The sequence below is a fragment of the Dunckerocampus dactyliophorus genome, chromosome 15 (assembly GCF_027744805.1).
Source record: "Dunckerocampus dactyliophorus isolate RoL2022-P2 chromosome 15, RoL_Ddac_1.1, whole genome shotgun sequence".
NCBI classification, from domain to species: Eukaryota; Metazoa; Chordata; class Actinopteri; order Syngnathiformes; family Syngnathidae; genus Dunckerocampus; species Dunckerocampus dactyliophorus.
This window is the reverse complement of record NC_072833.1, coordinates 5,840,065-5,865,574: the sequence shown is the minus strand read 5'-3', so window position 1 is coordinate 5,865,574 and position 25,510 is coordinate 5,840,065. Positions and strand designations below refer to the sequence as shown.

Below are 25,510 nucleotides of genomic sequence, written 5' to 3'. Positions count from 1 at the left end.
GCTAGCATGCCAGCTGTATGCATTTCTATTTAAACATAGGAGGTTAGCAGCAGATAGCAAGTCCATTAAAAAATTCTGCAAGAATTTTTCTAGTTCCCTTTTATTTCATTATCATATAAAAATAAATAAATTCAACAGTGTAAACTAACTAAAAAAAAAGAAATATTTGCGAAAATAAACATAGGCGATAACTAAATATCTGTCTCATCACGCTATTATCGATCCAGTACGTCAGCCCACCTCTCACACGCGATAGGGTGAGCGATACGGAAAAAAATGGTATCGATCCCAATACTACATAACGACAGGTCGGATATATCTGATACTGAAACCGATACTTTTTTACTCAGGAGTACTTGTAATTTTTCAAGCTCATTGAATGATTTTATGATTTTGCCTTTAATTTGTTGATCATAATATCCATATATCAATATAACAATATCAATATCAACAAAATTGTACAACTAGCTAACATAAAATTGTCTGAACAAAATAAAGTAAATAAACAAACAAAAGCAAAAACTACTACTGTACTATAGTGATTACTATCCCACTGTACTAATAACATTATGAACAACACAACAAAAAACCGAAGAGAAATGAAAATGTCGAGCTCATCACGCTAGTCTCAATCTTACTGGCACCATTCTTGGTATCTTCATGATTGACATCGGAATCGGTCCGCCCACTTTAGCTGCACTTCATGCAGCGAACGGTCACATTCCACTCGATCCTTCTCCGCCGTCCTCCGAGGGAAAAAGGGGCTGGACAACAGTCGACAGGAGGGGAAAGTGTCAAAGAAACCTTTTTTTAACAGGATGAACAACAGTTTCGTGAACATGGCGTCAATCGGCGACTTCGACCCGCTGAACGCGTCAATCCCTGCCACCAAAGTTGAAATCACAGTGTCCTGCAGGTAGGAAAATGTCACTTTTCCCCGTTTAGTTTCGACAGAAACACCATTAAGTTTACTTAAACTGCCTTAAACAAGTTTGGGTGTTCTGATTTTGTCTCGTGAGCTCGGTTCTGCCAAAATGTCACGTCGGCATGTCGTTTATGCTAGCTTTGGTTGGATTTTTTTGGACACTTTTACACCAAATATCGTTCAAACAAGAGGCTGTGCGTTTCGAAAGTTGTATCACTTTCATTTTGAATACTTGACGAGTATTGTAAGCAAAATATGGGCTAGCTGGTGTGGCGAGCTGTAGCCAACGTTGTTGACAGACAACCGTTTCCTGGGTGATTTGGAATGCTAAAATGAAAGCATAAACTCATTGTGTGATGTAAACAAGGCGTGTTGGAGAACTTAAGCGGGTCCGTATTATTATTTGAATAAGCACCGCCTGTCTTGCACTCGTCATGTTATTATGCACAATACAGAATGTTGGCATATGTTTGGCATCGTAAATGTCCTCCCACGCAGATATAGACATGTGAGTGGGTGTGTTGTCTGACGTGATGAAAAAAGACAGCTTGGCTGTGTAGTTTACCTCCTTTGAAACATGCCTTTCCCCTCAGGGAAGGATTTCCTCTGCAAAATCAGGCATTATGAAAGAGGTAGAAGGGTTAATGTCAGAAATCGAATGAAAGAAAGTCAAAGAGAATACGGTTGAAATGGAAGAAACAGTCGTTTTATTTGTTTCCACTACAATGACAGTTGTTTAACATTGATTTCTGACTTGCTTCCATAGAAGGTCTGACTCAAGTCAAAACATACTCTTCATTTTTCCCATAAGAAATAATGTAAATACAATTAATCTGTTCTAGACAGCCAAAAATGTTAACACAAAACTTTATAGTTTTACCATTATAGTTTTACCCCCTTTTATCCCCTTTCATCCCTTGTTTATCGCGGTTAACTGGTTCCAGATCTGATAAGTGAATTTCCGCAAAGTAGGATTCCTTCTTTTCAAATTGAATATTTTCATAGGCATGTCATAGAAAACCCGTTTACAATCTTCTAAATAGTTTTTTTTTTTTTTTACATAATTAGAGCCATCTCGACATGAAATAACATCCATATAGTCACCTTTATGTTTATGTTACCCAATATAGTGGATCTAAACAAAGAAAAGAAGCCATTTAAGCCATTTAAGACTTTTTATCTTTTAGGGGGGAGCAGAATCAATGGCGGACAGGAAGTGACATTGGGCGTTCAGAGTTGAGTTTTAGCTTGTTGCGGGCTATGGCCCATATATATTGTAATTTGTATTTCAGTGCATTTAGCAATTTTTATGCTGGAAAATGATTCATTTGAGAAAAAAATTTGCTTAAGTTTGCATATTTTTTTTTTACCAATAATAGGCAATAGTCAACCAGGCAACAGCGATCATTTATTAATTAACTCAGTCAACCCCAGTCATTTTTCAAAAGGCAACTTCTTCAGTTTGGCCGTTTTAGATTATTTTGACTGATCTTTCAAGGCACACAGAATATTGTGTTCTATGGCTATGTTTGCATAGCCATAGAACACATGGAACCTACCAAAAGAAAGATTAGACTCCTGTCTTCCATTAAAAAAAAATTGTTTCTACTGTTTTCCTGTTCCGGTGTCCATTTTGTTAGCATGCTGTTACAAAGACGTTTTGTGATTAAAAAATACACTGGACTCACGCACTAATAAGCGCACTAATAACACGAAAAGACGTTCTCCATATTGTACGTTATCCGGAAAATGTACGCGAACCGAGACAAAATTTTGGTGAATCTTTTCGATGTAAATCGAAAAACACACTAATCAGTACGTACGCTAACCAAGGTTCCACTTTGGTGTGTCACGTGGTTCCCTGGGTGTGTCTGTATACAGCACCACATGTAGGTGTGCCATGTGAATTGCCAGTGATCCATCCCCGTCTCGATGCAACTAATCTGGCGTGGTATGAATGCAATTTCTTTTTTTCGAAAAAAAAAAAAAATCCAGGAACGTTTCTTTGTGAATCCAGATAATTTTTCACGGCACACTGATGTGCTGCTGCACAGTGGTTAGAAATCACTGGTTTGCTGGATGTATGTTCCTAAGATGTAAAAGTGCCAAGGGTACAAAAGAAGTATTTTGTGAGAACTCTCCATGATCAACTGTAGGAGGAAAGGGACATTAAATGCAAACATAAGGTGTATTATTTTAATTTCACTATGAATTCAAATCACTGAGCACGTCATAACACCAGTTTGACCAAAGGTTGGATTTGAGTTTAAAAAACTGAAATTAAAAGCTGTCAACTCACATACCTTCACTTTTTATTTTACATTTCCATCAGTTTCTTCTGAAACCTGATAATCAGGACTTGGGTTTCGGCAACACGAGGATGATTCTATTCCTGTACTTGGTAAAGATCCTTGAGAGAGATGCATTAATTGCATGTTTCCATGCAGTGAGTATTTCTGTGAAGTTGTTTCACCGCATGCATGAATACATAACACAGGATTTATTGGACTATATTAATCTGACTGTAATGCGATCGCTCATCACCAGTTATATATGATGACTGGCCCATTTAGTAAAATACATCAACAGAAAAACACCAAAATAATCCAGAAAGTCAAAACCTATGCGTTGCTCGCTCAAATAGAGACGTGTCATATAATTCATGGGGAGTCGTAATCTTTTCATATGACATTAATAATTGGATCATGGATAATTTCTCGCTCTAAGAGTAAGACTCATAATATTTGTATGCAGAGAGAGGTAAGCCTAGTTTCACATGCTTTGTAAATCGAATAAATTGAGTTTGTTGTTCTATGACATGAAAGATCACATTTTACTTGTCCCCTCTGTGATCTCTTTCACCATTAATCCTTATAATCCTTATAATTACAGTATGTTGTCTCATACGAAAAACTGCTGTAGGAAGGTTTGCACTGTCACGAGTGATTGCAAAGAATTCTGTGCTGTAACCCCTTACAATCACCATTGTTGCACCCAAGTGTATTTTTGCATTTTGTAGCAGAGAGATCATATGTTGTTCCACCAGACTATATGAACATGTTTCGGCAGAGTTTGCTCATGTCCGAGTCACCTGGTTTCTCAGTCCCACCCGGGGGGGCGTTTGTTTTGGTGGCCATCATCCACCCACCTCCAACCTCAGGCAGAGCTGAAATGCCAGCACTTGTGAGCGCTCACGTCTATACAATATACTGTATGTTGCATGTGGTGCGATACAATATCTCCATGGTTACTCTTTTTTTTTTTTTTTTGTTACATTTACGCATGTGGGCAGAAGAAGGGAGGGAGTGAGGAAGCTTGAGAGTGAAGTATAAATGTAATGTGAAAAATAATGTGTCAAAAATGAACGTCTTTTGCAAATGAGAGAGGGATTAATGTGTTAATATTTTAGCTGGTCATGTCATCACATATTAAGTCTGTGATAATTAGTGTGATCTCATGTAAAAAAATGCAAAAATATGCTACTGAGTGATGCAAATCAAGTTCCCGGAAATGTTGCTCCAAAAATGCTGTCACCTGTTTTGGGAAAACTTAATGTAGTTTGCCAACACATGATGTGATCATGTCTGACATCCATCATTTGATATTCATAATTAATGGACTGAATGGCTGGTCAAGCGTGGAAAGAGTGAGAGAGCATGAGGAAGCTGCTTCAGACATATTGACCAATCCTCCCAGCTCCTTGCGATAATGTTACTGAATCTATCGTCTTATAAGAGCTCAGCTTACACGGGGCAATGAGCTGGAGACAGTTTTGCAGATCGATAGCTGAGACGCGGGATCAATGCACTTTGTGTTACACTACAGATTGGCTTGTCATGGTACAGTTTAGAACGGTAAACCCCGGATCTGGTTTGTTTGTACAGATATGTGAAAAAAATAGGATACTCATGTATTTGTTTGTGTGAGATAACTCTTCACATGCTTCACACAAAAGGGTGAACATTTGGCAGAAGATGCATCCCAAATGTTTTGGCGCCCCCCATTGGGTTGTTCTCAAATGCTGTGGAAGACGTCCCTACCATACATGCAGGGTTCCTATGCAAGCTTGGAAAAGTATGGAATTTGATTTCATAAGTTTGCAGGCTACGACAGTATGGAAAAATGGTCATGTTTCCAAGACTGTTACCACTGTTCTGTTTTGCAAAAGATAAAATTATGAATAACAAAAAAAAAAGAAAAAATAAATGGATCCATCTGTTTTTCTAAGGTGCTTGCTGATGTATGTGTGAGAGCGCTTCCCGGCAAACACATGGGAAGACTGAGTGGAAGTTGAATGGCCAGCCCTCTGCCCTTACCCCCCTCCAACCCTCTGTATGAGCTACAATGCCGAGCTATAATTTTCTGGAAATTATATGGTGACATAATGGCGTACATATTCAGAATAATGAAAAACGACGAATTCCATCATTTATTTACATGATGCAACTAACGATAATTTTATGAGTCGATTAATCTGAAGCTTGTTGTTTCGATTAATCAAGTAATCAGTTAGGCCCTAGACGGAACAAAACAACATGAACAAAACACAGTAAGTGTTTGGGTTTGAAACGTATCAAAAAAGAGGCAAACATGTCCATCACTGTTTTCCCAAGTCAAAGGTGATGTGTGTGAATACAGCTAATAGGTCTGCTGTGATGGGCGACTAAGGAAATAAAAAAAATATTCACATTTGAGAGGCTGAACTCAGAGGATATTTACATTTTTAAATCAAAAATGACTCATCGAATACCAAAAGAGTTGCTGATTAATTGGATAATGGATTAATCATCAATTCATCAAATAATAGTTGCAGCTCTAATGATATACAGTCAAACCTGTCTTAGCGGCCACCTTTATAGAAGGGCCACCTGCCTATAGCAGCCACTGAAAAATCCCCCCCAGCAAATTTACATGTTATAGACCCTGTGTATAGCAGTCACCTGTCCAACGCAGCCAGCAGCCACCCATTTTGTCTCCCTTGGTCAATATCTGACTGCATATAGCAGCCAAATTACCAACTCAAGTAGAAGCTTCATGCACAAAAAAGTTTTGTTTTTCAATCAATGAAGGCGTCGTGTGTAGACTTTAATTACTGAGTCCTAGCTCAGTCACAATCATTCACAAGATCCACACAAACTGTCAGTTGTTCCACATAAAAAAGCTGTCTTCTGTTGAGCTTGCTATTTCCTGGTCAAACATGTAACTTTAAGAGCATTTGCACCAAAACATTACCGCAAAGTAGGCTGGGAACAGGACATGCTCCCAGCGACGCTACAATAAAAAAAAAACATATGCTAGCATGCATGCGGCAGCGGGAACAAAACTGAGTTCGGTTGTACTTAACTGAAGTATTTTATCAGTTATCAGTTATTATTAAGCCTCTAGCTTCCCTTTAGTAAGTAAAAACCTTGGCTATGATTGCACTACATTGTCATGTAGACCTACAAAGTACACTTGGAAGAACAGGAGGTGAATAAATGTATTGCAACTGATGTGAAACTGATGAGGGGTAGGATTAAATAAGCTTTGCTTCTTCCTACTCCTTTTTGGACATGCAAAATTGTGAATTGTACTATGTGATGTGCTACTGTTTGACTCATGCATGTTCAGGATTAAAACCATGAACCATGATAATAACAAGCCTAGTAGTGCTGTACAACTTTTATCAGCAGTCCGCAGTGCCATCTACTGGTCAACATTATTATTATTATTTTCCCTTTTTTTCTTTTTTTTCCTCTACTGGTCAACATTCAAACTGGACGCCAACCTGTCTATAGAGGCCACCTGTCTATAGCGGCCACTTTTGCAGACTCCCTCTAGTGGCCGCTATAGACAAGTTTGACTGTACCTCTATTAAATGAGTCTGGAAAAATTATGGAATTTTGAAATGTCAGATCCCTAGGAATCCTGGACATGTATGTAATGCATGTATCCTTAAAGTCTTTTGCCATTGGCTGGTGGTCCCTGACTGTAACACCTGCTTAAAAGGATCTACTGTAATTTACCAAAGGACTACCACATCAGTGGATGACAACAAGCATTTTGTGTGCTCTTGTTCTGGCAAGGGGCTGTTTATTTCATAGAAGGAGCTTTGTTAGAGGAAGAAAGGAGCCTTTTGTTCTCTTCCATGACAGTCACATTGGCACAGAGAACTCTCGGACTGTAATGTTTCTGGCTCCATCCTTTGCAGATGATTGAAGGGTACGATGCAGATATTATCAGAACTATGGAGCTGATGTGATGGAGATGATGTAATTTGCACTGCAGTTCTGCATTACAAGAGTAAAACGAAAGAGCACGGGCCTCTGCCAAGGACAATGGATTATTTATTATTTATTATTTTTCTCCATCCATTCTCTATACTGCTTGTTCTCACTAGGGTTGCAGGTATGCCGGAGCCTATCCCAGCTGTCTTTGGGTGAGAGGTGGGATACATTCTGGACTGGAAATCATTTTTCTAATTGAAGATATTATTATTATTACTGTGGTATTTCTGATTGCGGGCATTATCAAAAGTCATTCTTCACTCATAAAGCAAAGAATAAATTACTCCTGCCCGGGTGCCGAGGGAGTTTGTTAAATAACCTCAAGTACAAATATTCCATCAAAGTCATTGATTAGGCCCCCAAGACACAGGCTGTTCATGGACATACGCACACACACACACACACACGCGTACACACAAAAGCAGTGCTTCTCATAAATCAAATGGGTGACCCACCTGCAAGGCTCAAAGTTAATTTTGAAGCTTGCGTGCATGCATGCTTTAATTAAATGGCTTTATGGGTATCTACCCTATTATATAAATGTTGCAGACTCTCCCATTGTCCTTATCGGATATGAAAATGAAAATGAATACCTGCTTCAATAGGATCAACAGTAGCATGAAACGGAAGGGCATTTGTTTCCTCTAATATCACTTTTCATCTTCTGGGTAAAACAAATAAGCAACCATAAAATGTGTTGCCTTACCTCAAAATATATACTTTTTTATGTACAACATTTGTAGATTTACTATGTTAGCAATTTCAAAATATTCATGCATGTAAAACCAGCACCTGCACCTTGCAGCACCTTATAAAAACAGAAATATGGGACTTTCTTTCAAGTGCATCTTGACAGCATATTTTCTTTCACACCACTCCTGACATGCTTTTGTGTCAGCCTCTGCTCTCCTCTCTGACTTCCGTGCCACGGTCTCAGCAGTGTCAGCAAACTTTGAAGCTGTTGACAATAATAACACGCTGGTTCTCTGATATTCTCTCTGGCGCGGAGAAAAAAAAAGATGAGTTAAAAAGCCTGCAAGCCAGCGCTCCACAATACATTTTACATGGCATTGTTAGTGTACATGAACAAATTTGAGATTAATGCATTCAAGGTTGAGGGCTAACTGCCCGGGAACCTATCATTTACTCTTACTGTTTAATATGAATCCTGTGTGCTTTTAAACTATGTGTCATTCATTATTTTTGAGTGATTTCTGTAAAGGCTACTTGTGAATTTTGAAGAGAGGCCAAATCTTAAAAACGAGGTCACAATTGTTACTGGCCTGAAGGCTGCAGCAACTGTGTTCCTAATGGGATTTTCTACAAAACTGTGCCAGCATATTATCTGCAGCCATTTTATCTCGCTACTGCACTTGTCTTTTAATGCCAGCTATTACTAAAAACAACAATCACGTAAACATTGATTTCCGAGGACAAGTTTGGTCTCAGAGCAATGAATCCGTTATTCGATTGCTTGTCTCCACACAATGAAGATAGAGTCAGTGTTTAATATTTCGCTATGATTTCATGTAGTGTTACCCCAGGATGCAAGGACATGGTGGCAGGTTGGTTCAATAAAGTCTTTTAATCAACAAAAGATAAGCTCACACGGAGCAGTAATTAGCAAAACAACAATAGAAATCTAGGAGGTACAGCTAAGGCAAACTCACCATGAGAGGTGGAAACCTGAATGCGCAAAGAGAATAGTACCAGAAAACAGGAAATTGGAATGTGTTTATCATAGGTAACTGGAGTCCTAGGAAAACTAATGACTAGCTAAAAGCCCAACTGAACTAAATAGAACCCTAATTAGAAATCATAGACAGGTGCGCTCCCCAGCTCCCTCTAATTAGAGTAAAGGTGAAGCATTCAATCCAAACAGGTAACAGATATAACAAAATAAAAACACAGAACCGGAAATAATGGCAAAAACGAAGAAAAACCAAACCAAAAGTCTAAACTGTCATGCGGAATATGACAGTGTTGTGTTTGATGATGTTATTTGTTATTTTGCAACAGACTGACAGTTTAACTCTTGCAAATACAGTATACTTAAACAATTGCAAATGTTGATCCAGCCAAATAGAAGCAGACAGGGGTACTTCAGGTTGTCCAAGAAAAGGATAAAAAGTGGGCTGGATAAATGTAGGTCGCGGAAGGCCACATCCTATAAATGTAAAAATAACGTTAAATATTAATTTTATTGAACAAACCGTACCCTCTATTACTATCTTCTGCTTCTTTAGACTTCATTCCATTTATTGTTTTGGGTGACTTTTTTGACTTGTCAACAAAATGTCATGTGATACCCAAAGGAAATGTTTCACCCACTTAATGCTGATTGACATTTGATGAAGGGATTTTGATGAAGTACTTTCATCTCTGCAAACATTGTTCGTGCAAACACTGTACAAAATACACCCTGCTGCATTTTACCAGTCAATTTTCAGCAATACAAGCCTCAAGCTTATCATGCTAGTATGTGTTAACTGAAACTGTAGACCGTACCTATCAACCCTCCCATTTTTTTTCCCAGGAAACTTGGGTATTTTGCCCTTCCTTCCTGTCGCCCTCCCATTTAAATAGATTCCTGTAAATTTGCCCATATTTTAACTTTAATATTTTAACTTTCTGCATAGTTGTGGTAGGACACATTGTAGCTGTGTATTAGCTGACCTAAAGGAAGATTGAACAATAGAGGTTGCAGGGTTGAAGACAGCCTTTCACAATTTTTAACTATCATGTCGCCTTGCTTCTTAATAACACTATTTACACACATTCTTCAGGGAAAAGTGCACGTTTTAAAAAATGTTGCCCATCATCCACAATCCTTATGTGAAACATGAACACACATTTCTTTCCCTTTTCTGTGCATTCTAATGAGAGAAAACGAGTTGGTATGAACCAGCTAACATTGCACGTCAAGGGAGGTATTTCAACTATGAAGCTCTCTAAAAAAAATAACGTTTTATTGTTTTATATACAGTACATGCTTTGATCATGCATTAACAAGTACATTGATGATAACATGTAATACTTAGAGGATCTTACTGTATTTTGATGATTTAAAACATTACCCAACTTCTTTCTTAGACATATTGATTTGACATAGCCCATAGGAGCTAATGCGACTTCCGTCAACAACAGCAGCATAGAAACAGCGACAACACTTAACAATGTCCGCTCTCATTAGGATGGCTGTGTCTTCCATCACAAGACTTGTGCTCCAGTCCTCAGGTAAAATATGCTGACAGCAAACGAGCATCTTGTTGAGTCTTCGTAGCGAAATTGAGAGCCAGTAGTATCCGCTCTTGTGTATAGATATATATAGTTTTTTGTGTTAGCTGCTACGATAACAATATCGCTTTAGCTTGGTTCATATACAGGTCAGTTATGTAAATGGAACACTTTTGGCGTTGTTTTGAGGGTTTTTTTGTGAGGGCTTTAGCATCAAAATAGGTACCTCCCATGACGTGCATTGTTAGCTGGCTCACAGTAAGTTTTCTCTCGTTAGAATGCACAGAAAAGGGAAAGAAATATGCATTCATGTTTCACATAAGGATTGTGAATGACGGGCAAAATTAAAAAAAAAAAAAAAAGGTGCAGTGTTTCTTTAAGGTTGTTCAATGTTGTAATTGGCACCTTATGTCTGCGATTAACTCATGTTGACTGAATTGATAAAGAAAGTATTGAGTAACGGTCAAACAACCACAATCTAATCTTCTTTGGTTTGACTGTTTTCGGTCAGATTCCCTTTAACCTATCCAGTGGCCCCAATGGACTTCATACCATTGATTGAAATATTTCACATCTTCTGTTGCTGTTCTGCTACATAACAACTACAGAAAATCTTTATCTACTTAGAGCATAATTTGCATAAATAGTGGAAAAGGAACTACTTCTTCGTTTCAAGCTGACCGATCCGCTCTCCGTTATCTACAAGTATTAAAGGCGGCTGACTCCCCCTCCAATCTATGGGATGGGATTGTGTTGACCTTTTTCGCCCGCAAAGAGCTCACATAATAGCCCTCTTTTTGATGACAAGACTGACAACTATCACTCCGAGGCCACGTTGGGGGTGGGCGCCCGCTGAGCGCTGCGTTCGTCCACAGCTAAAAGCACAAAAGGATTTGTGCAAGTGTGCGTGACAACACCGTGGTCGACTATTCCTGTCTGTTTATATGTGGTTCTTAGCAGCAGGGAGCTCGCTTGGTTTTGATTGAGAACACCGAGGTGGCAGCAATCAGCAAGACAAAGCTATATCGAAGGAACCTTTCCAAGCTGCCATGAATGGATCTCTTCATTTGGTGTATTGGACTTTGGAGTGTGTTCATGTGAGTTCTGTGAGTCTCGCAGGCTAAAATAGGGGCGTGTAATCTGGTTGTGCCTTTTAGAGTCAAGACAGTAAAGATTTATGCACTGTGAGGAAATTGCAATCGACCTCTCTGCTTCTGTTGTTCTTTTCCTTCTGCTGGTTGAGTACACAAGTCGTCACACGGGTGCTGTGCTACATGTGACTTAAATTGCATTGTGTGTGTTTTAAAAGTGCACACAAAACCTACCTTGGCCATACATCAAACTGTAGAGTTGTGGTGAGAAAATGGTTTGATAAAATCAGATGGAAAGTCATTGCTTGGGGTCAAGGGCCACACATGCGCGCAAACGTACACACACACACACACACACACACACACGAAACACCCTGCTCGTACACAGCACTTTAAGGGGAGAGGTGGTAGGTGTATGCAGTCGCCATACTCTGAAGGTCATATGGATGTGCTTTAATTTAAAATGCATGAAGAGCTATGCAAGGACATGCTTTTTACATTAGCACGTAAAAAGCTTACTCCCCTGCCTCATATACTATATTTTACAAGGGACTGTAGCATGACTTTGCTTGTATCCTAGAAAAAACGAAATCAATATTTATTTATTTTTTAACTTGTACGAAACATTGCTCTATCGACTTAAATTCTGTACTTTCTTTGCAGGGACAGCATTTTTTTTCTCTGATGTTTTGAGAATTTGAATCAGAAGTACATCAAGGATGAGTGCACACTTTGAAACGTGTTGCCTTCAGGGTCACACAATTGGTCAGGCAGCGCACTTAAAAATCAATTAAAATAAATGGGGAAAAAATACTTTAATATTCTTCTTGTGAATTAAAATTGCCCAGTTTGAAAGAGGGGGAAAAACTCTCTTTAAGGCAGCTTAACTTCGCCCTATTCAAATGCACAAGCTAACTGTAACAATTAAATTTATAGAGGTGTAATGGTACGCCATAATCACGGTGCAGTACGTACCTCGGTCTTAAGGTCACAGTTTGGTTAATTTTTGGTACAGTAAGGTAACAAAACTGTAGGGCCCTATGAGATATGTTTTATTTTTTTCCAAATCCCGTTTTTTCCTTTTAAATTTTTTTATTTCAGTTTTTTTACCTTACACTTATCAGCATAGGATGTGTACTTTTGTGACAGTAAATCTGTTAATTAAATGCAAAAATCCTTACATTTATTGATACAATACATCATTGGCCAATTTTGCCCACTATTTCAGAAACAGATGTAGCTCGGCTAACTTTTCCAATGGGATGTCAGCTTCTGCACACATTGCTACAAAATCCTCGACATACTCTAATGCCAGTGCTTGTGGTTAAGAAAGATCTAGTTGGCAATGCAATACCAATTGCGTTATTCGTGTGAGATATTTGTACACCCTTTTGTTTATACAATTGGACAGTGTATGGCAAGCAGCTCTCTATTTTGAAGGGCGGAAGTGTGTTGTGTGTTTTGAGAATGTTGAGGGTTAAGACGAGCTCGGAGCAAGAATAAATGTGCCTCTCATCCTTGTACTCTTAGAACTTGCACAATGTCAGCAGGCATCGTAAAACGCAAAACACAACATGGTGTAAACACACTCATTCAGCCTGAGTCGCACACACACAACTGCACTAGCATCCATGCTTTGCTAAACTAAGCTAACCCTCCTAGCTTCCATTCACGCTCTGTAAGAAAGGAGTTGCAAAGTTTTGTCGCCAACCTTTGTCGGTGATTCAGGTCCCTGTTCCGACATGTTTAGTTCGGGCTGGTGTTTGTGACGGCATTCCACCACGATTGAGCGGTCCGTTGAGTAACTACTTCCCCACACAAAGTTCCTTGTCCTCACAATGACAGCATTTCATTCACAACATGTTAATTTTTGCAAGATTCTGTGTTTAACAGTAGATTCCGTTTTTATTGGCCAATTCCGTCTGCAATTCTGGAAATCATAGGTCCCTAAAACTGCTTAGCTTGAATATTTTTTTAATGAATCCATAAAAAACTGCTCACAAGTGCCTTATTTTCTGATATGCAGCATTAATACTTGCAGTTTGCAAATTTTTTTGTTTTAGTGTATAAAAAAACAAAATTTTTACTTTTAATCTCCACTGCAGCCCGTTTAGGCAACAAGTCTTAAAGACAAGTTGTTCAAATGTAGCCTGCTACTACACAACATTACCTCATTGCCATGAACACAACATGACTCGTATTCCACATGATTGACAAAACATGCCAATCCATGTCTGTGCGCATGTAAACGCCTTCAAGCGCACAGACAAGCATTAGGACTCTTGCATGCCAAACAACTGGTGACATTTCAGCACGCAGAAACTTTTATCATATTGAGATGCTGTGACATTTTTTGCTGATGTAGATTAGCTCCCATAGGATGGAAAGGCGTTATCAAAGGCATCAAACCATAATTTATGACATTTTGGTGGTGATATAGGTCTTTTTCACCCCTAAATCACAAATGAACGATTCAGTGCTTGTCAAAAGAGCTTTTCCGATCAACAGCCTGACTCTAATTTTGACGGTTTGACATGTAAGATTAGTTCATGTACACTAAATCAGGCTTGCACCCTTTTTATTTATTTATTTATGTATTTATTTATTTATTTATTTACAGCGAGCAGCAGAAGGGAGAGAGAGAAAGTGGCCTAATGAAGTCATCTTCATCCCTCTCACATAAATGTCTGAATTCCTGCAGGGTTACTGTCTAACTCTCTCTGTCTTTCATGAGGAGCCCCCCTTGGCCTCAGACTGCACAGCCAAGCATGTAGTCTTTCTCTCGCTTGCACATTTGGATTCCTCTTAATAACACAGTGTAAATGACCTGGCACCCGTAATGGACAAAAAGCAACACACAGACATGCGGCGTACTTGACAAACAAAATCAGAGGCTGCAATAATCATAACAAATGATATTATTTCTAATATGTCCACATGTGAAACAGCTGAGATATTTGGCCAGTGATGTGCTGATGGAGGACCTAAGGCCAGTCGGATTAAACTGAATTGAAAGCTGTGACAAAGGCAATTAAGGTGAAATGCCACTCGTACAGATGTGCGCTGTACATGACGGATGTGTAGTTTGTTGCAGACGTGAACTCCTGTGTGTGTGTGTGTGTGTGTGTGTGTGTGTGTGTGTGTGTGTGTGCGCCGAGATGTTCTCTTGGCTCTCCCAGCCCTTGTCAGGAAGAATTAGGGCAGCCCTCTTGGAGAAGCAGAGAGAAAACACAAGCTGCTGATGCTCCCCTGCAGTGTGTGTATGTGTGATTGTGCAAGCGTGTGCTTTTCTTTACGCTCTGTAGCCATTGAGTTGGTCATGAAATAGGGTAGATCGATGAAAATAAAAAAAAAAACGCCAACAAAATGATAGTGAAATTTAAAAAAATAAGACCAGTTACTGTCGCAAGCATCCGAGCATGCCCAGTTGGGCTGCGCGTCTCCAAGAATTCCTTCTTTGTTGCTAAGCACGCTAGCGGTGCAGCAAAGACTAACTGAAGTGTACTGCCTGTGACATGTCACTATATTGTACATGCCAGTACTGTTTTTGAAGACAAGCCATAAGTATTATAAAGATAAAAAACAGCAACATTGTTTAGTGACACTTCAAAAAGGTAAGGTAGCTCGCCTGTCCGTGGGACAAAAACAAGCTAGCTAGCTGGCGCCAGTGAGGCAGTGAGAGCCAGGCAAAATGTGTGAACAAAAATGCCACAAAGTCGAATGAGATTGAAACGTGAGCGATCACACATGCTGGCATAGATAAGTTTAGCCTGTGACAAGCTGTTGTCAATTGACTACACATTTTCCGGGCTATTTTTCATTCTCTCGATAATAAGAAACAAAGTGAATGTCAACACAAGATGTGTAGCGTACTTTTATCTGGTCACACATGCGCAAGTGCCAACAGGGCAGACAAGTGATTCCAGTGCATGCTTATCAAAACAAAGCGCAGTGAAACATTTTTATGATATTTTCAATGAATTATGGTCAATATGTGCGTAGATAATAATCAATATATGTATCTATATGGCATATATATCCATTCATACAATAGATTACTTAAAATTGTTTTCACGTAAAAAAAAAACAACAACTCATTTTTCAGGTGTGGCGGCTTTCATTTTGTCGTGGCGGTGTGGCACGATCAATTACACGTAGCAGAAACCCTGCAAGGCAATAAAATAGCTATTTTAGTTAGCAGAGCCAAAATTCCTTCACACTTCCGCAACATTGCAGCCATGCACAGAAGATGAATGTGTGCCAAAGAGCGTGTTACACTGGATAGTCATCAGATTGTGTAGTTTGTTCACTATACATACTGTATGTGTATAACTGTATTTAGTTCAATGAGGTGCCATCGTCTCCATAGACCTGTTCTTTTCAGGTCACGGTCAAATTGACGGAGAGAGAGAGACAGGCAAGGAAATAGAGAGAGAAAAGCAGTGAATGTGAAGTATAAAGATAGAAAAATGGAGGCTGTCTACCGTCTCTGAGAAAATCCCTTTCTCCCGTGAGGTGGGTAGCAGGAGAGGAAGAGGCGAGACATTTGGTGCTCTAGTGTCGTCAAGGTAACACGCCTTCAGTGGCACGACCTCTCAAGACTTGTCCAGAAGGCAATCTGGATTTGTTTATTCATTTAAAAATAGGATCCTCCCTCAGCTGGGGTGAAATGCTAGAGAGAGAAACTAAAAAATATATGAAAAGATGGAGGGGAAAAGGTTGCTGATAAATCATAGTAGAAATGTGAAATACCTCCACACGATAACTGCCAGTCACATTGGTCAAGTCAGTGAGTTGCCATGGTGACTGTCATGCTGTTATCATGTGGCTTTCCAGTTGGGAGACACCCTCAATTTATTATACACCAATTATTTCACATAATTAAAGAGTTGTCATATCATTTTGAAGACCCTCCCTTAGCACGCCACTGTCTTGTCTGTCATTTATGTAACTCCCTTTTTCTTTTTTTTTATTTTTAGAGCCCTTTCAACTCTCACACGGGGGAAGGAATTGTCTGCCAGAGTTATGGCAGAAATGTGACAAGGGGATTGCGCTGGGGTCATTTGTTCTACGGACTACATCTCTGTGTTCATAACACATTCAAAAGTAGTTAATGATTTACAGTAGGTTAGGAAAGTGCACATTTGATGGATTGCTTATGTTAACGCATGGGTACAGTTAATTTTTGATTATGACTTTATGGACTTTGATTGCTTGAATGTTCATAATCAGCATGGTTTTCATTGTGTTCTTGAGGCAGCCACCTTTTAATTTAGGCCCCGCAAGGTTGCTTCCTAAATGGGCTGACATAAGTTATTAATAACGCTACACTGCTGCTGTTGACCTGTTAAGTGCATTGTTTGCATGAATTATTCTATTAATAAGAAGCTGTGAAAACATTTTTCAATCATAAACATAACAGCAATTTATTGTTGATTTTTAGATATATTAATATTATTTCTTCAAGCACCCAACATTTGAATCTACTTTGGGTTTTGTTCATTTGAAACAGACAATCTTACATAGCATAGTTTGATGCATTTGTGTTTTCCTAAACCTGCAAACCAGCAAACAATGCTTATTTGATTGGGTTTGATAGCTGATTAGTAAGTGGCTTTTCCAATATCCATAATTTCCCATGCAAATTGAATTGAGCGCAGATCTGCATATCTATTGGGCAGTGTTAGAGAATATTTGTCTATTTTGCTAATTTCATGTGCGACTAATCATCGAGGTACGCTCATAGTTTTGCTCTTTCTCGATCTGGAAACTGCATAAATGAGCGCTTGGAAAGGGCAATTGCATGTATTTGTGCAGAATATTTAGTATCTGACATTTGGACATGATTGTACAGTGGTCTGGTGTTTGTCGACAACAATGACAACAATGTTATTCTGAGTTTAAAGCCAAAAAGTAGTTCCCTTTATCACCAATGGTATGCTTTCTTTTCCCCACAGTAAATACACACACAATTTGTAATAATGACTCCTATAGCCCTGGATGGAACTGGAGCTAACTATACTTAGAATGACAGCGTATTTTGGGTGGAAAAAGTCCTGGAACTATTTGAGTCGGGAACCTTTTATCCCTACAGACCTGTCTGAATCGGATGGCAGCTTTTAGCTTTCTGCTGCCTGCCTCGGGATAAAAAACAGGTAAGGAATGAGAGAAAAACAGAGTGAGAGAGCAATAAATCATTCACGTTATGCTCTGAGGTGGAAGTCCTGAATATGTGTCTTACATACACATACACGCACATTGACAGGGGGAGCCCAGGAGCCCATTTGGAGTGCCACCATGTGTGATGCACTTTGAGCAGCAGACACTCGCAACACTGTGGAGCCTCAAATACCCTCTCCAGGGGGAAAAGCGTACTTTAACTTGTGGCCCTAAACACTTTCCCGTTAAGGCAAGAGCCAAATGGTTATCAGTTTTGCTGAGTTCTCAGCTTTCCTGCCACCAAAAGCCACGTTTCCGCCAAGCTATGCAGTTTATCTAAGCTTTCCACAGTATGCTTTGGAGCAGTAATCTCTGATCTGAATTATCTGTAAAATATTAACCCACATTCCATGTTTTGTTTGTACACGGACTGTCTATATAGTGGTGATATCAAGCTCCATGTATCACCATCAATATCCTGGTGACTTACTCGATGGACGGTTGTCCGCCTGGTCCAGCTAGCCTGTGGCATCTTTTCCAGTTGATTTTTGGGAAGATGGAAGAAAGTTTCCACCACTGCAAATTTTGTTAGCGGTAACAATTCTTTGTTTGTTGTGATGCAGTTGCTTGGAGCAATGTCCTCCTCACCATATACACAAAGCCTTAGGGTTGGGCGATACCTTTGCATGTATCATGATATTTTTGGGATGTATCATGATATGACAACATAATAAAATTCAGCAGAGTCTTGTATTAAAAGCTACCAAACCTTAACCCATATAATTGAACACACTTGTATCAATTTGTAAAGCACAATTGTTGATTTATTGGTAACAAACTGTGCAATACAGGAAGCGCATTTAGTGTTTACCAAACTAGATCAGAACAAATTATTCAGAATTCAAGTATACAGTTTAGTAGCACCTGCAAATTGCAAAACAGCAATGGGCGCCACACGCGGGAGGCGACACAACTGCGATTGGCAAAACTCATCGCCAACTCATAGCAAATGCGTAGCATGGTGGTGTTTGCTTTATGTGTAATTTTAGCTGTTTAAAAATGTACAGTGGAAAAACTACAATATGTTAAATGCTTTATGTATGAGCTTTGGGTTAATCTTAAATCAGGCCTCTTCTTCCCACAATTTACGCACAATCAGGACACGACGGAAGTGTCAGCTATAGCTATTGGTCCTCATCAAAGCCCTTTATGCTCTGCATTGATTCAACCTTGTTGAAGGTCCCCCACTTACAGCATGCTACTCAAGAGAGTCTTGAGTTCCTTCTTCATGGTGATCATTATTCATCATTCATCATTATTCATCTCTTTTTCTCAAATTAGAGATAATCATTACAACTCATATACAGAACATGTACTTATCAGGCCAGTTGATTTTACAATTCCTCTTTTTGCCGTTCCAGTTCCAAGTTGTTTACCTTTGTCTGGGATGGTTGGAGGTCTCCAGCTCGAAATGTTCCATTGAGTAACATGCTATTGGTACTCATTAATTCTGAAAATGTTTTTTGCTTTTTTCCAAAGCAAAGTAAACATTGTATTTATTGGGTGTTTTTGTATCTGTGGATAACAAATATCTGTTCTCCAAATACCATCAAGCACAAACAAATATTATGGATTATACAGTGGTATGCAAAGTATTTCTCACACCTCGCATTGGAGTTTCACAGGCGTACTGTAAACAGAGGGTGATGGTAATGTTGCCAGGCACACAAAATACACAAGTAGTGTTAAAATGCACTCACTGCCAAAAGTGAATGAGAAATAACTAAACTGGGAATTCTGTCTTTTTCCTCCACAGAAACCTGCTGGATAGAGACACCTTCTCCAAATCAGACCCAAGTAAGACCACATTTTTTTTTGTGCACATGCGGGAGCATCGGCAAAATGCAATATAGTGGTGGGATGCAATGCATGAAATATCACACAATCAGTACAAAACATGTCAGCACATTCACAGCAGCATGGAACATAAATGACAAGGTGATGATGCTGACAGTGACATGGGGGACAAGGATGACAGTCATTAACGCAATGGTGACGAGTGGGAGGCCCATACATTAAGCTCTTACAATGAGGTGCACATGTGGGGAAAAAGACCATCTGCTTTCAAGGGAAAAAACACTTTGACAGTAAAGAGCAATGATCCAAAAGGAAAACCGAATCTTCCGGTACAAGCAATAAGCCTGTAAAGAATCCACATTTTCCTATACTGTATCTACAACATGGGGATATAAGTATTTGATCCCCTCCTGATTTTGAAAGTGAACAGGGCCATGTACCGTCGAAGCTCCTGAACCTCAGCCTGAACACTGAAAATGGATCATGGATTCTTAGGTAGTTTTTCCAGTATGACAATACATATCCAAAACATGTACAGTAGCCAAGGCAACAAAGGAGTGGCTCCAAAAGAGGCATAAGATCCACGAGTAGGGATATGCGGATCCACATTTTTCACCTCCGATCCGATCCTGATACATGAATTTGGATTTGGATATCTGCCTATAAAGACACAAAAACAATATCAGCTAATGTAGCTAGAAGAATATCAGCAAACGTAGCTGTCTCCACACATACAGTACAGCGCTGCACACACAAGCGCTCAGCCTGACGTGTTCACACCTTCACAGACAAATCAGCCAACACAGAACTCATCATACATTAATTCTGGGTTGCTAAATTATCATTATTGTTGATTTTATATTAAACTGTAATAATAAGAACAATAATAATAATAATAATAATATTGCAGCCACCTGGACACATGCATGTTTAGTGTTTGTCATGTCCGACTATTTTGTGTGGCTGTGAACATGTTAGTTTGAGCGCTTGTGTGTGTGTGTGTGTGTGTGTGTGTGTGTGTGTGTGTGTGTGTGTGTGTGTATGCACAGTGCAAGTGAGGAGGTTGGCTTCATTGTGTGGAGACCGCTATCTTCACTGCTGATATTCTTCTAGCTACATTTTCAGACAACAACAAGCTGACATCATTAAAGCACAGACGTCGTTCATGAATCAAAGCTATCGGAACGTTCCAATACGTGAATTACGCTTGTATCAGAATCAGATACCCATGCTAGATCGGATCGGCCCCATCCCTATCCTGAAGTGGCCTAGCCAAACTCTGGGCTTTCAAGCGACTGTATGCAGCGGGTGCCTCCAGCTGCCGAGAGGGTGTAAACATTTGAACGTACTGCAAGAAATATATCCCACCTCTTCCTTCTTTGAGTACGCCGACGTAACACACACACATGCACAAGTTATGTTTGTTGTCAGGTAGCAATTTGGCCAAGTTTAGCAACTAAAGTTTGACTGTACAGCCAGAACAATCAGAACAACAGGGATCATCCATTCCATTTATCTGAAAGAACATCAAAGAATGACCTCTATTAGTTTACCTTTGAGATAATAAACTGAAAATTGCATAATGTCATGAGAAGGATTTGATTGAGGCTTTGTGTTTAATTTTACTCAATTAGGCTTTGATGTTTGGATACTGATGGTATAGTCATTGGATTTGTAGATGTAACTTGGGTCTTTGATGCTGATAGTATAATATCATGTGCCTTAATGTGTTTTTCAGTTTGCGTCCTCTACGCACAAGGCATGGGCAACAAGGAGTGGAGAGAGGTGAGTGTGTTTCTCTTGCATCGCATTTCCTTGTACTCTTTATGGACACTTCATTAGGTACACGTGCACGGTTTCTTTAGACCAGGGGCGCCCAAACTTTTTCCATCTGGCGAACCGCACCGCAGAAAGTACTCAATTCATAAATGTAAATGAGGTGGTAAATCTCACAGTCCAATCACTTGCAGTTACTCATCGCTCTGAGGAGTCCATCGCCTGCATGTGTGGTTAATAGGCCAAGCTAAATGCCAAACCAGAACCTACCTGACCCTCATTGACATGATCTGTCAGCTGCTGTGCATTCTTTTAAGGCTTCATGAAATAGTCCAACCATTCACTTTCCTCCTGAGGAGAAACTTATGAGTCACAGTCACTCCATGAATGCCATGTCAAAACACTTACATTCGCAAAAATGTTAGTATTGTGCATGTAAATGGAGCTAGGTTTGTGGTACTAATTGTGTTTTTTGTGTCTGTCTGGTTAGTTTGGGAGAACAGAGGTGATTGACAACACACTTAATCCGGACTTTGTGCGCAAATTCATTTTGGACTACTTCTTTGAAGAGCGGCAGAACCTTCGATTTGACTTGTAAGTAAAGTCTATTGTGTCCTTCTTCTCAAATTCATTTACTGCCACTAAAATCTCAAGGCTCAACGCTTTAATTCAGTTATTTCCCCAGGTATCAGCTCAAAGAAGCGTGCATCCTCGTAAAAGTATTGAAGATTGATTTTTCTTTTCACCAACACCATTATTGTCTTTTTTTTTTTTTTTCTCTTGTGTCCCTCAGATGCTCTACTGCTGACGTTACATGTCCACTTCCCACTGTGTTAATATGGACAAAGCTCCATGGTTACGTCTTACCATTGTCATATGCATTGTGTTGCATGAGTCATACGCTGCTATGTATCTGTGAGACAGTTAGACTTTGGACAAATTAATTCAGCAGACTTGCCTGTAGGTGATCCTCCCTCTACCATTGCATACCTCATTGAATTAGGAGAGCATTTTGGCGGGTTTATTATATTAGACAGAGACTAATTATATTCTAATCTATGAGCCAAGGAGCCACGCAGATAAACCCGCTGGGATACATTACTGTTTGCAAGGATAGCTTTGGTGTATCTGTAGCTGTAATTATCTTGCATGGAAAGGCAAAAAAAATGCCTCACTCCTGCTTAACATTTTGGGAAAATCAGCTAAATTGGTGATGTGCATTCCTGACAATGGTGAGAGGAATTAGTGTTTTCTGCAGTAAATAATAATGTTTGTAGTTTCTGTCTTTTCTATAAGAGGATGGTTTTGTCCAAATATATTCCCTTGTGTCTCTTGATTGCTCAGTAACCTTCCCATCATCCAACATACCACATTGCCTGTAATAATAGAGGAGAGAAGCATTTCAGAATGTTATTGTTCTGTTTGTTAATTTATCCATTGATTGGACCAGTCTTTTGTTGCTCTATTTCTCCTCTCTATCCTCCAGTAATACCGCTGAACATGGCAATAAAAAGTATTTGAAAACAGACAAAAGTTTCTCTGCTTAAGTTGTCCCAATGGCTATACTTGGTTTGTTTATTTAGTTCTTTTATGTGTATCCTTCTTTTACATGTGTTTACATCCATTGTCACACTAGCCGTTTGTGTTGTCATCCAGTCTCAGGGGAAGACTCGCCCCAAGTCAAGAGGCAAATTGATATCTTTTGTTGTATATTCCCATATACCCACGTTTATGGCAATATGTGCCATGTAACACAGGTTACCACAACAACAATGTTTCCATGAAGAGTGGGTGACATACAGAGGCAGACAGGTTTTCTTTGGGGAAGGAGAAGCATTTAACCTTTTTGTATCATAGCCTCCAGCATATATGTTTTTGCTGAAAAAAAATGTATGCTGTTATTAGAAAATGCATTTATTGCAAATGCTCTTATAAATACCTAAACCACAAAGAGGACAGGGCGAAAATTGGAGAGGCTGTTATTTGACAGTAGGTCCCCGCACATTCATGATTCTGCATTCACAGACACAATATTTTGCATATTTTTTATGCAAAAAAATGTTCTCTCTGTAAATAGGCAGTTTTTTCCACTGAAAACGTATTCACTTATTCACTTATCTTATTCACTATAAGTCTGTAATTTTTTAAAAAGGTGAAAATGTACATCATACATGTACCTCTGTGAGGAAGCCCACAATTTGGACATGTTTGTTTTTATGCTTCACTGATGATGTTTGTTCTTGAGATTTTGCACTTTGTTGTGCGACCTTGGAACACACCATAGTTGTGTGCTCTGTGAGACACAGGAGTTTGTTTGGCTACCGAAACACTAGCTCCGACAGCGCATCCCGCCACAAAACGTTCTGCAGATGAATCTAAGTTAATAATTACAACAGTCACTTTCATAGCAAATGTCGATCTGAAATCAGAGGAGAATGTCACTATCAAGCTAGCAGGAGTAATTAATTAGCAGTAGTCAATTAATTGCTGCTTTTGGCCATTTGCCGGTGTTTTTTGCGTAACCCCCGCAAAAATGTGACTCTACTGTACAGTTAATTTGAAAACTTATTTTTCTAACAACCTATCTTTTAAACTTTAACTTATAATATGAAAAAGTAAAGGAGAAATAGAGTTCTCCTTGACTTCATTGTCATTTGCTAATAACACAGCAGCAACAGAACCAATGTTGTAATAGCGGTAAAGAGCAAACTGATCATCCAGCATTAATACTTCTGATGAGTTCTTTGTAAACAAGAATGGCAAGGGTAGTAACACACAAATTTCACACCAACCGCTGAGTAGTAACATTTTCAAATGCATGTAGAGGTACATAAAGCTTTAAAAATACATCAGGGGTTTGCCTATACCCACAGCTGTTAATGGGAATAACATAATTGGAGCATTTACAATATATTGCCGATATCCTTTTATTTAGCTTTTTGTGTGTGTTGAGAGTGTGCCATTTTCTTCATCATTCTTCATTTTTCTTCTTGTAGGAGGTTTCAGATGAAACACATAATGGTAGCTGAAAGGATGTGCAATTGATGTGAACAAATCAAATAAACAGCTACAAAATGTGCCGCGTTATACCTCAACATGCAACGTAAACATGCAACATTTGCAGCCTTTTGCTATAATTTTGGTTATAGGTGAAGGTGAGAGCATATTTCATTCAGGCTATATCCAAAATCCTAATTGCAGCACACATCATCCTGAGTCTTCTTGTAAATCGACCCCCCTACAAAATATGACAAACGGCAAACCCTTCTCAGTGATGGCTGAGAAATGATCTCAGATTGCTGAGTGAATGGCCTCTTTGATTGCCACCAATTCTTTAGAGTTGTCTCTATACTTTCAGGGGGGCTATCACTGAGAACAATTTTCTCTTGGCAGGTATTGTGCAAGTAAGTGCGGCAGTGAACATTGAGAAACAGCTAAAACAAAGGCCAAATACACTCTTGATCAAAATGTTAAGGGCCGTTGAAAAATTGTTTTGCACAGTTGGATCTTCTGGAGGTTCTAAGTAGAGCAAAAAAATCCAAAAAAAGAACAAATGGAAGTGAGATAAAAAAAAAATTGAGCAAACAATGTTTAAATTGAAATAGGCTGTTCATCAGCTGATCAAAAGTTTATGACCATAACTCAAACAAACCCATTGTTCTTAAAACCCTTCTTTCGCAGATGCCGTCTCATGCTTATTGGACTGCACCTGGCTCCAGTACCAACCTTCATTTGGGCCGAGGATCCTCCGGCTCAGGGCCGTTAGAATTTTTTTGGTGTCTACCACTTGGTATTTTTATTCCATTACCTTCAGGTTCTTTGAGGAAGTTTCAAATGACTGTCTTACTGCATCCTCAGCAGCAATGGCACCAATACATCATGACAGCGTGGATACCTGACATGACACTGAATCCACATTTTTGCCAATATTTTGGCTTTTAAAGGCAGTGCTTTTGAACTTGTGATCAGCTGATGAACAACCTATTTTACTTTAATGCTTGTTTGCAATAAATTGCTTACTCAAAATGTTTTTTGTCTCACTCCCATTTCTTCTTGTTGCATTTTAAAACTTTCTGTCATTTTTCAACTGGTCTTAAAAATTTGCTCAGGAGTGTATTGAGACAGCTCCAAAGCCGTACATCTAACAAAGATCCCCTCACAATCATATGTGTGACATCCAATTAGTCCGTTTAGTGTCC

General features: G+C 39.2%; 1 protein-coding gene across 1 annotated transcript in view; it reads left to right on the top strand.

Moving 5' to 3' along the window:
- Nucleotides 1-718: 718 nt before the first annotated feature.
- Nucleotides 719-25,510, top strand: part of LOC129195141 (copine-8) — a 68,347-nt gene continuing 43,555 nt past the window's right edge. The window contains exons 1-4 of the mRNA XM_054800938.1: nucleotides 719-916; nucleotides 19,495-19,535; nucleotides 21,274-21,320; nucleotides 21,802-21,905. Coding sequence (XP_054656913.1) covers nucleotides 819-916; nucleotides 19,495-19,535; nucleotides 21,274-21,320; nucleotides 21,802-21,905 — 290 coding nt within the window. The 5' untranslated portion in view covers nucleotides 719-818. The remainder of the gene's footprint in view (nucleotides 917-19,494; nucleotides 19,536-21,273; nucleotides 21,321-21,801; nucleotides 21,906-25,510) is intronic.